Raw genomic sequence first — 13996 nt, 5'->3', positions numbered from 1 at the left:
TCACCTCCCTCCTTTCGCTCTCTTTCTCCTCCTTCTCTTACAGTGAATCCCTCGCTTCTTCCACCTCTTCACCCACGGCTGCCTGAGGGTTTTCAGAAACTGTTACATAATGCACTTCAAATTATCTCAACGCATACATTATGGATATATGGGGATATACGGCAGGCATTACGGGATAAAGAATAAAAGGGATGAAATTACTGATCGGCTGCTTTGCAGATTAAATGGGTCAATCTATCGTGTTCATGGTTATTGAGATTAAAGGAAATTGTTCTGTCAGTGGCTGTGTGTGTGCGCGCATATGTGCAAACTTGTGCTATTGAGTCATCCCCCATCTCGGCACTAAAGTACTGATAACAACTGGGTGATTGTGATGACACATGACAGTAGTTCTTACATTGTCTCGGCTGTGCCTCTTCCCTTTATAAAGCAGCATCACTCTCCTGCTTTTCATAGCGAGGGATTTCAGTCCTTTTCCTCTCTTATCTAAATGTTGGGCTGTCTTTCTCTATTTTATAGCCTGTGTCCTTGTCGTTTTTCTGTTTTCAAGCTGTTTCCAAACCTTCCTTTTGCATCTCTCTCTCTCTCTCTCTTTTTCTCTCTAGCCTCCATCTAGCTGGTCTCAGCTCGTCCTGCTTCCTTTATCCAGCTGTCTGTGTTCAAGGGAATTACAGAAGTCATGCTTCACCCAAAGATACAGGACAGTGTCTGGGCAAAGCTCAGGCAAAAGTAGACTCCCAGAGCACTTAAAGCTGCTGAAAAACATCCCCAACAGTCAAGCCCAACCTTCACTTCTGCCTAAATACTCTTGAGTAAGACAAAAAACAGTAAAACAAGATGATGAAAGAATTATATGGCAAAGCCTCAACACATACAGAAAATCCCCCAAAGCCCCGCAGACACTCTCCTCCCATGCATTATAGATCAGTGGCAACTCAGCTCCCCTATGGATTCCACATGAAACTACATGATGAAACCAGACTGAGTGGCTAATATTTGTCACAATGGGATGTATAATGGGATGTCAAATGCAATTTTCATGCGCAATTCCAAATGATTCAATATCGAGTAAATGGATTAATTCAAATCAAACCAGCAACAGAGCCCGTGTGTCTAATCTCTTCCCCTTTTCTTCTTGAGCTACAGCTTAACACTCCTCCATTTCCAATTCCGCCTGCTCTGTGATCTCTCTGTCTCTGCCTCCGCTTCTCCATCTCCTCTGTTACGCACATAAAGAGGTTCCAAAGGGGTCGTTGGGTGGATGGTATATGAGCCCGCCTTCAGCTGTCTGTTTTGGAGAACTTTAACTGTGCAGCAGAAAGCTGAGACGGCTCCTCAAGCATTAAAGAAAAACCTCATCGATCTGACAACCTGTTCAGCTGTCTGATCTCCTGTTTTTGATTTTAATGAATTAAAATCAAACACCGAAGTGCCCCCTTGGCAAAAAACCTTGGTCGACTCTGGAGCATAAATTATTGTAGAAATCAAAAAGAGCCGAGGATCTGAGGGTTCCTTCTGGGTCATAGTGGAAATGAAGGGCATAACTATGTTTTAAAACTCATGAGCAGAATATTAAAATCCATTGTACACCTCAGACTTGAGGTTTTTTACCCAAGAATAACAAGGTACTAGTATAGCAAGTAAGTAAATCAGCACCTTTTGACACATTGAAACCAGGGTTTCAAAGTGTTTCATATCAAAAAGAGTAACACAAATATAAAAGGAACCTCCTACTACATACTTAATATACCCCGTGTCTCACAACTTGTTTGATCTGTTGTGATTTTTCCTCCAGCGTATTTGATGGTTTGCTTCTTGTATCATTCTCGTATGTAGCATGACTCACAAAATAGCAAATGGATTATTGCTCGAGGAGGAGGAAATAAACAATGAGCTGGAAGAGAAGTCACTTTTAACAACAGCGCTACCCAGATAGCTTACGATTCCTGTTTCTGTGTGCTCAACTCTTTCTAACTTGTTTCTCAATATATTTTGGATGCACCATGCCATCTTCAAACTACAAGGGAGCAATTGCCAATTAAGTGAAAAAAATCTCACTTTTAACCATGCATGACACTTTGAAATATATTTTAAATATGAAAGTAATCTGTTTTCCACCATTAAAGGTGTAAAATGTAAGTCTGGAAGCATTTCTATTGCCTCCGCACAGCTCTCATGGTGACGGCTCAGCCGGCAGCTCCAGCTAACATGCACAAACATGCACTAAAAGCATGCACGGCCAGCACGGCTATGTCAACAAAGCATGGAGAAGCTCAGATTACAACAAACCCAGAGGGGGAGTGACTTCATTCTCTGCTCAGGTAGACATTACTCCTCTACATCTTTACATAGCTAATAGTTGTTTGCTGTTATATTAATGCTCTGGATATTGTATAGAGCACCTTTAAGCAAAGCAAGGTTAAACATTGCAAGAAGATTGTAATTTATGTACAAGTGAATTGGAAGAAAGATTTTTTCAGTGGTTGGTAATATCATATTTTATGAAAAAGTATATTATGACCTGATAAATAGGGGAAATGATACAATGGGTAAGTTCTGGCTGACATTTATTGAACATGTCACTTGTAAATGTGTCAACGGAAATACCTTTTCTTCTCCTCGTACAAAGAGGAGAGCTGTCGTTCTTAATTCTCTTTAAAGCACTGTATGTCACGGCCCATCGCTTAAATCGGCGGTTAATGTACATCTCTTAACAAGTATCAGTATAGACAGGGCAGCAGAATGGTGTTAGTGCTCAGAGAGATCCCTTGCAATAGTCTGCCAGCAGCCGTATGTCCTGTCAAAATGTCTCCGAGCTAGACACAGAAATCCTTCGTACTTATTCATTGGGAGAAACTCTGGATTAACGTGTCAGCTGAATGCCTAAAATGTAAAGATGTGAATGTGTCCAATAAAATAACAACGCAAACTCTCTCTCTCACTTTTCTAACACTCATTTGCAAACTTTTGAGGATAATGTTTTGACTCGCATTCGTTCACTGGGGGCCAACACAGTACATCAAACGTAACTACACACCTACACTATGGTGTCTAAACCCATTTGTAACCATAGTACCTTATTTTATCCAGGAAAAAGGCAGCCTTTTCCGGTGCCAGTACCAGCTGTCACAAACCAAATAATCATCAGAAGTGCCTGGGTTTTCAAGAGTTGCTCCAGCTCAGCTGGGCTCTAGTGATTAGGCTACACTTCAACAGAACTGTGCAACTGTTCTGTGGCAAAATACCTCATGTCAAAGCTCCGCTAACAGGCTTTTTGGGGGAAACCAAAGAAAAGCTTTCTTGGAGCTTTTGACTGGATTGAGGCCGGATTGTCAGATGCAGCCTACAGGTCTCCACTCTATCGCACTATGTGTTCTTTCTCATTAATATACTGTATTTGATAATAGGCTTGTCGCGGTAGTCTGTGTTATTGGTGTTACACGGTGGCTGGGCATACACCGATAACATTACGTACCCACCTTCCCCACTGTTGTTTTGCTTTTTTTTTTACAAAAATAAAACCCATTTAGTTCATTTTGGCGTATAAGTGTGTTATCAGTAGATAGTCGGACCGCGGACGCTACAAACTGGAAGTGAATGTGTCTGCTCCATACAGAGTCTCAGCTCAGAGTAGCAGGTGTCATATTTCACACATCCGGGACGAGAAAGAGTTGACCGAGAGATGGCAGTTGATGGTGTCGAAGTGAAAAACAAACGCACCTATTTGGCAATATTTCAGATTTAAACCCGATGCTATAGGGGAACCATAACGTTAATGAGGCAATCGCCGCGAGGAGGACGGCGCGGCCCCAGCCACTGTGCGCGGCACAGCGGCGCCAGGTAACTTCCCTGCGGCCCCCGCAGCAAAAGCTGGACCAGAGAGACCACACACACAGCCACCCGACGGTAAAATCAAAGTAAGCGCGCTACACATATTGACCGTCATCTTTTCTTGTGAAATTTCACATTTCATAACACCGGTGTTATCACAAGTTTATTAACCGGTAGGAAGATTTCCTCACCGTCACATACAAAAAGTACACAAAGGCTGTTGTACAACATTACTGTCCAACATAAACTAATTTGGCAACAAACATTATCTTCCAAAAGGAATTATATGTTCAAAACGCCAGACATCAGAGGAACTCAACCAGTGAACTAGGCTTCTCCAGGTGAGACTGTTCTCACCTTGGATGACCATGAGTGGCTGGTCTCACCTTGTCGACGGGTCCTCAGATCATACTTTGGAGCCAAACATTTCCAACCCTTCTGTTATTTGCACTGCATTTGACTAGATGTAAACTTTGAATTGGAAGAGCATTTTGGGCTGACTGATGTTCAAAAGAACACAAGGACAGACAAGAAAGCAGATTGAGAGAGACCTTAGGTTTGAGTGTTTCAGCACCATGGAGAGAGACAAACAAAGAGACTGGGATTTCAGTGTTTCAGCACCATGGATAGAGGCAGACTAGATGTGAAACACTGCACTGGGTAAAGAGTGCTTTTTTTTTTCTTTCTCAAGCCTCAGTCTTAACTAAGGAATATTTTGAGCCTTATTTTTGTAGAGGCAGAGAGCTTTAGAGGAAAGTAGCTGGGGAAGAAATGAGAGGGAGGTGGAGAGATATGATGTAAATAAAGTCTCTGTGAAGAGAGTCTCTGTAATGTGTGATCCTGTCTAACTACCTTTGAAGGTTTGCAACACCTACGCTCCTTCAAAGACAAATCCCGGGGGACAAAAAACCTCTGCCCCACACAACTGTACTAGACACCTTTCACATACTCACACACACACATTCATACAAAACATCGCAATAAGATGTGTAGACTTGCTGTACTGCATTTTCCTGAAAATTCTTTATGTGCATCTGTACATTAGAGTCCTCGTGTACGTGTCAAAGACACATTTCAGGGGACAAATGGCTCTAATGGCTCATGAATGTGTGATTGTGTCCGCGGCACAAGCGTGCTGATATACTGTACAATAGCACCTGATTAGAGATAAAGCCCCTTAAATCAAACATTGAGGTCTTTCAAAAAGAGGAAAATATGAGAGGGCGTGCGTAATGTAGCTATACATGACCAACATGCATCAGAGTTTGGATTAGTGTGAATAACATAGTTTGGTGCCAATTCAGCATCAGACTAATTATGACTATGTACTATAATATTTACTAGAGCATGCCTATATCACTATTTAGTGTAGGTGAGAATGACGCAGGTTTAGTCATCACTCGCCCACCCACCCAGCATCTGGCGAAATATTGTGCTCCAACACTCAGCGGTCAGTTTACTTTGCTCACTCCGCCACAGCAGGGACTTATGCAAAGCCAACAACAACTGTAGTGGGTAATCATATGCTATCCTCTGCTTCTTCTGTGCTGTTGTTAAGTCATGTGTTTTCCCGTTGAGTGGGTTGTTTCAATCTAGAGGTGCCGTCCTTCGAGTTCATGACTATGGGTTCAGCGTGGTTTCTCAACTGCTGAGTGGGCTGTTGAGAGAGTTCATCTTTAAGGCAGGAGTGCATCATGTAAGTGGAAAAACCCCCCCACAAAATGTATTTTTTTTCAAAAGCACTCTTTCTGAAGAGGTAGACTATAGGAAAGCTAAAATTAGATAAAGAAAGAATACGTAAGGATAGAACAGGTCATTTTTAATTAAGCGGTAAACCGAAGGTGTCCCTGTGCAGGCGATTGTGGATGTGACTAATAGGTGTACTATGTGTCCTGCAATATAAAAAAATTGCTGCTCTGCCCTTTGGTGGTGTCATGGTCCTAATTGAGCGAAAAATCAACCCCTTTACTCTAAAATCCAAGCCAAGAGCGCTCCCTCTTAAAAAGCACAAGTGGCACTTGCATCAGGCTCCGCGGACAGATAAGCATGTTTTGCCAAAGGGTAAATGTGATCACGGTGCCGAACATGATCTTATCCAATATGATGGTTTTTATAGAATAACATTGTGTGTGTGCTGTGTGAGGTTTACGTGGGACAAAAACACTCCCACAGTTGTTGTTGGCAGCATGCACTCACTATTGTATTTTTGATAAGTACTCCCAAGACTGCACGTCTTATATTTAAAAGGGTTATATCAACATGATGCCGGAGTAAAACTGAAAAGCGTCAGAGATAAAGATTGTAAAATCTCTTGTGCGTACAACAACTCTTTTTTTAATAAGACATAATCTCTGTCTTATTCACTCAAGAAGTGTGAAGACTTTTGTTTGATTGCATCAAATCAGGAGCGTCACACCTTTTTACTGGTTTTACGGGTGTTACGTGTGTTGTGAAGCAGACGCAGACCTATGAAACAACTAGAATTTTCAATTGTAACTTCGTCTTGTTAGGTCATGTGTCAGCTAACATTATCAGTGAATATAAAATGAAAATAGGCTGTCCTAGTCGTTGTGCTATCTACATCAATCTAACAACCAACAAACTTAATGCTAATGATAGCTTGCATTATTTAGCTATAACATTAACTGAATACCCCGCTGTTTTGGGGACACCTCTTGCACAGTGATATTTTCAATACATATGAGGATAGGTTAGCGAGGATTTTTTTGCTTTTGTTTTAGCAAGATAGCCTCATACAACAGTTTGTATATCTTACGAAAAGTTATTTCTCATTTTTCGTGCGTTTTCCTACAAGTGTCCAGCAACACATGATGAATGTCCGCAACCCGTATTAATTTCCACTCGTTACATGCATACAGTCTTTACAAAAATAAACTTCCGTCTTCACAGGAAACAACTTTTAGGTTTAGGCAACAAAACTATTGGTTTCGCCAAACTCACACCAGGCAGCGTCAAATTGCGACTCACTGCAATAATTATACTTTTCTGCGGCCAGGAGGCGTGTTCCTCCGCTTCAGGCAGGAAGAAATTCTTTGTAACAACAGGTCAACATTTTACAGAAGTCACAGGATCTGTTTACTGATTGGCCGCGGGTCCTCTCTGGTCGCACTTCGCCACTAAAAGTTAAACTTCTCCCAACTTTTAGTTTGGCCACACTCCCAGCGTAGAATCAAACGGCCGTAGCTCCAGCCGAGCTCGGGTGCGGCCGCCGCAGCTTTTCATAGACATTGCATGGCAGCTCGCAGCAGGCCACACTTGTGCCCTGGTGTGACTTTGGCGTTAGGTTTCGGAAAAGATCATGGTTTGGGTTAAAATAACTACTGAAGTGGAGTTACTTAACTACGGAAGTTATGTCACAAATAAACCAACGTTGACTTCTGGTTCCACACTGGATACAAACACACGTCTCCTGGGCAAAAATCGCGTGTTCTTTTCACCCACCCATCCACTCCGACATCCTCCCCGCTTGCCGCTCTTTACACCTCCTGGTTCATGATTACGTTGATTACATATGAATTGATTTCATGCAATATATACAATTACAGTGCATTACTTTTCGTAGGTATAGCAACAAACAGTGTTTGAGAACATAGCAATGTGAAAGCTGCTGTGTTCTTGCTAACCCAAACTTCAACTGGGAAAAGAAGAAATCCACCCACCTTTAAACAATGGCCTTAGTTATTGTATATTTTATAGTCTTATAAGTGATATCTTCTGACCTATTGTTAGATGTCTTGTTCTTTATATTTTTTGAAAACTATGTTATTTAACAGACACTAAAAAGTCTAAAGTCATTGCTTAATACTTTGGTATTTTTGAATGATGGTGAATATACTGTAGTATCTTGAGGTGAAGGCAGTGGTGCTACCATGTACATTTTGAACTCAACATGATTTTGCTTATGCTGGTGAAGATAATAGAAATCCATGGCCCTTATTTTTCAGTCTGTCACTGAGCATGAAGTCTAATAAGATAATGATTAAAAGGATTTTGTAGGTTACGCTACACACAAATGAAATTACACTTGACATATTGCTCCTGATTTACAAATGTGTTTCTTGAGAACTTCCACTTCTCAGCTTCAATAAATAAATAGCCTTGGTCCAAGGCGATTCAGAGCTAGGAATAAGCTGAACCTTACATAAACCTGAGTTAAAAAAAAAAAAAGTCCATGCTAGAGTGCAGAATGTGGGAGTCTTTCTCTGAAGACACAAGACAGGGTTGCACCCCCTCGACTGTGTCCAGCTGACTGAAAAGAAATAAAAGAAAAAATGTTTTCCCAAGTGTGCATAAGAAGTGCATAATGTCCCTAAATGAAAGGAAAGTAGCTGTTGTGGTCAGTCCTTAGGGTATTTTACCCATCGACTAATGAGGAAGAAAGATTCCTGGTTGTATCCTATTGGCTATGCAAATAAATGCATATTTTTCTGCACTAATTGTCGCCCGACAAAGCAAAAAATAGCCTGTCAGCTCAGTGTGGCAGATTTTACTGCACAGGATATACATCTTGACAAGTTTTTAATGCCACATTTGTTCTTGAGCAATTTTTAAAAATCAACCATTAGGGCAGTAGCTCTCAAAGTGTGTGGCGCAGAGTAATACGTTTGTCAATATTTGTTATTCAATATTTATCATATATTCCTTTGTTTATATCAGTTCCAACCTTGGTAATGAAGTGATGTTTTTCACCGATTGTCCACGTTAGGTCAGATGATCCTTTATTATGTAATGATAAGAGTGTTCCAGCAGCAGGAGGACCTGTGGTATCTCTCTTTCACACACAGCAGCCTGTCACTGAAAGAACTATTTAAAACGCACCAGGGGAACAGCACCTTTTGTAGTTCATCTTAAGAACATTGTAGTTTAACCAAAGCAGACCCACGTCAATAACATCCGCTGCTGTCGCATCATAATTTCGGAGCCTATAGTGAAAGTGCAGTCGGATTCTCTTAACACCATGGTTGTCTTTTCCTAAGTCCTTCAGAATTCTCCTTCTCATCTTTCCTTGACCTCATGACGTTTTCCATCGAGGGCAAGGAAAAGTGGTTAGGAAAAGACGTTAGGATGTCATTTTATGACTTTTGGAACGCAACCCAGGTGACGCCTATCTGGCTCTTGGGTTCTCATTGATATGTGGTGAGACATGAGGATAGACCAGTGTGTATTTTATGTCTGAAAACTCTGACAACAGGAGACCAAACAACTTAAGAAGACACTCAGAAACATTACACCCCAGTCACGTTGTAGCAGTCCCTCATTCTTTGCTTGTCATTTCTCTTTTCCCAACTCATTTTAGCTGAATGTCACAACTCCCCTGAGTTGATTGGAGGTTATTCCGATCACCTGTTGTGCAAGGTGTTGGGAACTGATGGCTCCTAATGAACAACTGAGAGCAGCTTTGTGAGTTTCCCCTCTTGGCCAATCAGGGCGTGACGACGCCCTTTCTGTAAGGCTTAAGAGAGGTGGAGAAACAAACACCCAGGACACTCTGATCCTTCCTTCACTTAATGCAGGCCTCATTTTAGCAGATTCAGCCAGAACACTCTGGTCTTTAATTCCCTTTGGCGACTTTGTTGCTGCCTTTTCTGATTGAGGGTGATTTTGAGCTGGAGTGAATATTAAAGAGCACCTTTCCACTAGGTTACCTGCATCAAGGCAGACTTAGTGCTATACCGGCAAGAGTTCGTGCTTCTCTAACGATAACACCCGCAGGCTTTATTTTGTTATTTTATTTATTAGTTTATTTTCATTAAAAAGACCCTTTATACACATTTCCTTATCGGAGAAGCATTTTTTCCTTATTATGACATTTTTTCTTCCTCCAAATGACAGAGAAAGTTTGAGAACCACTGCTTTAGGGTGAAATACTTGTTTAAGGAATAATTTGTTTCATTAATTTTCCATAAGGAAAAACTGTCAGTATAGATAATACTGAAGGGACGCAGTAAACCAATAACATAAAAAAACAACAGTGCATGATTCAGTGAAAATTGTTGAAAGGGGTATATTATCATCACAAAAGAGTTGAATTACTCCCTCAAGGTTGCGTTTTTACCTGGAGCGAGGGTTCAGTGAAATGCTTTATGATTTGGCTTATGCTTCACTGAGGTCTCCAGGGAAGTTTCACACATTTTGTGTCAGAATAGGTTCATCTACACTATAGTCAGCTTTTCAAAAGGGTCTCACCTGGGCTTATTAACCTCTTGCTCTTACACAGAAAGTGTGAGTCAGATGACCTTTTGAACTTTACTGGCAAAGAGCAGAAGAGTGAGGCAAGACAGAAGCTGTTACAGCAGCTCTAATAGTGCAAGGCATAAAGCAAGTCACTATAGTGTGATATCAAGTTGTGGAGACATAATTGGCCATCAGTTATTCTTTAATGCACTGTATATGACCTGGAAAATGCTTAGGTTAAATGTGTTTATCAGCAGCCATGTGACCTGCACAGATTCCCCCCTCAGCGTGATATGAATGGTGCTCTGGATAATGTTATTAACTGGGAGCTATAGGCTTTGGCTGCAAGCACGCTGACAGAAGTAGGTTGACACCCTAATCCAAAAAGAGGCATTTAGCTGAAACTACAGATTATGTGCTGGGAGTTCAGTTAAATTTGTACTTTTTTTTGTGTTTAAAGCTATATAAAATGAACTTTGGAATATTTGTTGTCACTGGGTTCACTGGTGATATTTTGTGGGGCAAAGTGCGCTCAAAGGTCTGTGGGTCAAAACTTGAAATGCGCAAAAGCAGCTTGGGGGAAAAAGAAATGCAGGGTGAAGCAGATTTACTTTACCCAGAATTCACCAGTCTTACATAATACAGCCATACATTATACAAACAATATACAAACAATACATCTGTGCAATATGAATACACTGAATGTGAATACCTCTATCTGTGCAATATATCCTTGATATATTTATTACATCTATACCCTATCTATTTTACAAGTGCAATTACCTCCGTTTACATTACATCTATTTTTATATTTTATACTTCTAGTGTCACACTTCTGCTTATATTTATTTATTACATCTACTTTACCTGTTTTATTTGCTTTATAACTGTGTGTGTTTTACCTGTTATGTTTTATCTGCACTGTAAACAATTGCTGTTAATTTACAGCAGGATTTCAACAGTATTAACCTGTTATTGCTAAAAAACAGTGCTTTACTGTTAATACAAAAGAAAACCTGTTAAATTAGGCTCATAGGCCGTTTTTTAACTGAAATATAATGCATTCTTAAAAAACAGCACTTTACTGCTGATCAACTGTCTAAAGTATCATAAGTAACAGTTTCATGCAGTATTTTTTTGGGAGCTGATCTGCACATGTGAGGCTTGTACATTGTACATGATTGGAAAATCAGTGAATTAGCTCTGTTTTCTTCACTCACATTTTGTTATGTTTGCATTCTGTGCTTGTAGCCAGCTATAGACATACATTTTGGGAAAAGTGTCAACAAGTCTATTATAGCCTTTTTCCTAACAAGTGCCTTTAATTGTATTTAGTGTGATTATTCCTAGGCCTGTAACGTGCTAAGTCTATTCATCTAGGCAAATGTATTTAAAATGTATGTAAAAATACAACCTAAATAGTGCATTAAAACAAATCAGTAAGATAATGTAAAAGAAAGGTGAAAAACAGATTTATATAATGTATCTTTAAACAGTAAATTAACTGTAAATTACTGTGAAATTAATAAAAAAAACAGTTCAAACTGTATTTTTCATGAACAGTACAAAGCTGTACATTTCAGCGACAGTAACATAAAGGCAACCCTGCTGCCAGTTCTTTACTGTTATTTTACTGGGGAATTCTTAACAGTGTACTACCACAGTAATGGAAGTTCTATACAGTAGACAGAAAGTGCGCAACAACTTTTCCCTCAAAATGTGACTTATTATCACCAATCACCTCTGTGATTGTATCAAATCATTGCAAAGGGAATATCAGATCTTACCCGAGTTCCTCAGTTTGCGGTTCCTGAACACCGAGATGATGACCAGCAGATTGCCCAGCACGTCCACCACTGTGGTGAAGATCAGAACGCTGGCCAGGATGGCTATGACCCAGGCTGGGCGGGCGCTGCCCACCGTGGCCAGAGTGCGCTCCAGCTGGCCCAGCCGTGGCTCTGTCCGGTTCTTTATGAGTGTCAATGTGTCCGGCATCACTGGCCCACAGACCAACGCTGCTGCTTTCCAAAGAGTCCCAGCTGTGTTTGCCTTTAAGTCCCGCAGGTACCGCCGGTACCGGTGTGTCTTGAACGCAACATGGAGCGAGCAAGATCCCACAGAGTTCCACAAGAGCGCGCGTCAAAGTCTGCTGTATACTTTGAGGCGATACGAGTTGATATTTATGTGGTTGCTCACGTGTGACCTAAATAAAGTTACTCTTCGCTTTCTTTCTTTATCGTCGCGCAAAAGTCATCCATCCATTCATCCATCCATCCATCCACCGGTGCCACACCTCCTCCCTTGGTGAGAAAATGTCAATTATTTGTCGCTTAGATAATATTTCATAATGAAAAAAAAAGGCCCGGTCCACTCAGATCTTGATAAGTCTTCATCCCCCTCAAGTACCTCGCTGCTTTGGCATCTCTGACTCCCATCCGTATGCATGCGCCCACGTTAAAGAAAAAAAAAGAAGAAGGCTATTCGTTTCTAAAATGTCAAACCATTATACCGCCTCGGGAGTCTTCTGATTTAATTTGCTATTTCTCTCAGGAACAAAATCGTCTTCCCCCTAACCATTCCTCCTGATGCCCTATGCCATGCGACGCAACCGGCGCTGTGCGTGGTGGCGAGGAGGCACTGTGGTAAATATCACGGAGAAAGACCCTTTAGTCTGGAACACAGCAGGATTTGGAGAAATCCACGGAGGATGGAGAGAGAGACGCGCTTTCTCGCTCCATCTCCATCTCCCACTACCACGCCGAGGTGTGCGTGCAAATAAAGATCCCCCTCATCGCCTCTCTGCCTGTTCCCGGCGTGACTTCCCAGAATCCTCCTTTGATCTCAGGCACAATGCTCGGGAGTTGCTCTAAGTGAACACACAGCGGCGGGTCTGCACGCGGGAAGTCCAATCAGTGCACTGTGACTTATGATGTGGAGTATTTGTCACAGATGATGCGCGAGACAATTTTGGAAAGTAATTGATATCAAAAATGTTATGCAGGTCTTTAGTCTAAAGAGTCTAAAATTATATATGTATACATTTTTCTGATTTATTAGGTTTATTAAAAACCTGTGTTAAAGCTAAGGTTGGTAATCTTAAAAAAAAAAAATTATATTTGTTGAAATTTTCATTACATCCCAGCAGCAATCAATAAATCATATGCTCTGAAACCATCCAATCATTTCATTCGGCCTGAATGTAATGATTGGAAAGTGTCCTCCGGGTCTGCAAAAGTGAAGCCAATGCTGAAGTGTCTTAAACTTGCATTCTTTCTAATATCCAGCAGGGGGCGACTCCTCTGGTTGCAAAAAGAAGTCTGATTGTATAGAAGTCTATGAGAAAATGAGCCCGCTCCTCACTTGATTTATTACCTCAGTAAACATAGTAAACATGAGTTTATGGTCTCAATTGCTAGTTTCAAGTCTTCTCCAATACAGCATGATGTTGATTTAGTAAATTATGGTCCCATTTAGAGTCAAATAGACCATAAAGCAGGGGATGTTTTAGGGCATGGCGAGCTTGTGATTGACAGGTTGTTACCACGGCGTTGTCCGGTCTGGGAGTTGTCCACGTTTTGGTCTTAAGAGCCTTAACCCTTTCACAGTGTGTTTTCAGTTCATGAAAGTTAATTATAACCATTTTGGTCACCTGAAAATGTCTCATTCAGTATTCGTATGGACTTGGCTCCACCCTCTTGTGTCACATCTGGTTGCAAAAAAACAAGATGGCGATGGCCAAAATACCAAACTCGAGGCTTCAAAACGGCAGTCCACGAACCAATGGATGACGTCATGGTGACTACGTCCGCTACTTATATACAGTCTATGGTCTACACTACCTGTGCACTCATTGTGCATCACCAGAGTCTTCTACAAGCTGCTAGCTTGTCAGCCATGAGTACTAACAATAGCCATGTTCGTTGTTTACGTTCATTATATGTTTACAATTATTTTAAGAGTGGGGGAGTGG

General features: G+C 41.1%; 1 protein-coding gene across 1 annotated transcript in view; it reads right to left on the bottom strand.

Annotated features, from left to right (window-relative positions):
* The window catches only part of mtnr1bb (melatonin receptor 1Bb), a 38163-nt gene extending 25309 nt beyond the window's left edge, over positions 1-12854 (bottom strand). Inside the window, exon 1 of the mRNA XM_037749815.1 lies at positions 11814-12854. Within this exon, the coding sequence (XP_037605743.1) occupies positions 11814-12021 (208 nt within the window). The 5' untranslated portion in view covers positions 12022-12854. The remainder of the gene's footprint in view (positions 1-11813) is intronic.
* Between the last annotated feature and the right edge of the window lie 1142 nt (positions 12855-13996).

This window comes from Sebastes umbrosus, chromosome 17 (genome assembly GCF_015220745.1).
Source record: "Sebastes umbrosus isolate fSebUmb1 chromosome 17, fSebUmb1.pri, whole genome shotgun sequence".
NCBI classification, from domain to species: domain Eukaryota; kingdom Metazoa; phylum Chordata; class Actinopteri; order Perciformes; family Sebastidae; genus Sebastes; species Sebastes umbrosus.
The sequence above is the reverse complement of the archived record's forward strand: the minus strand, read 5'-3'. Positions and strand labels throughout refer to the sequence as shown.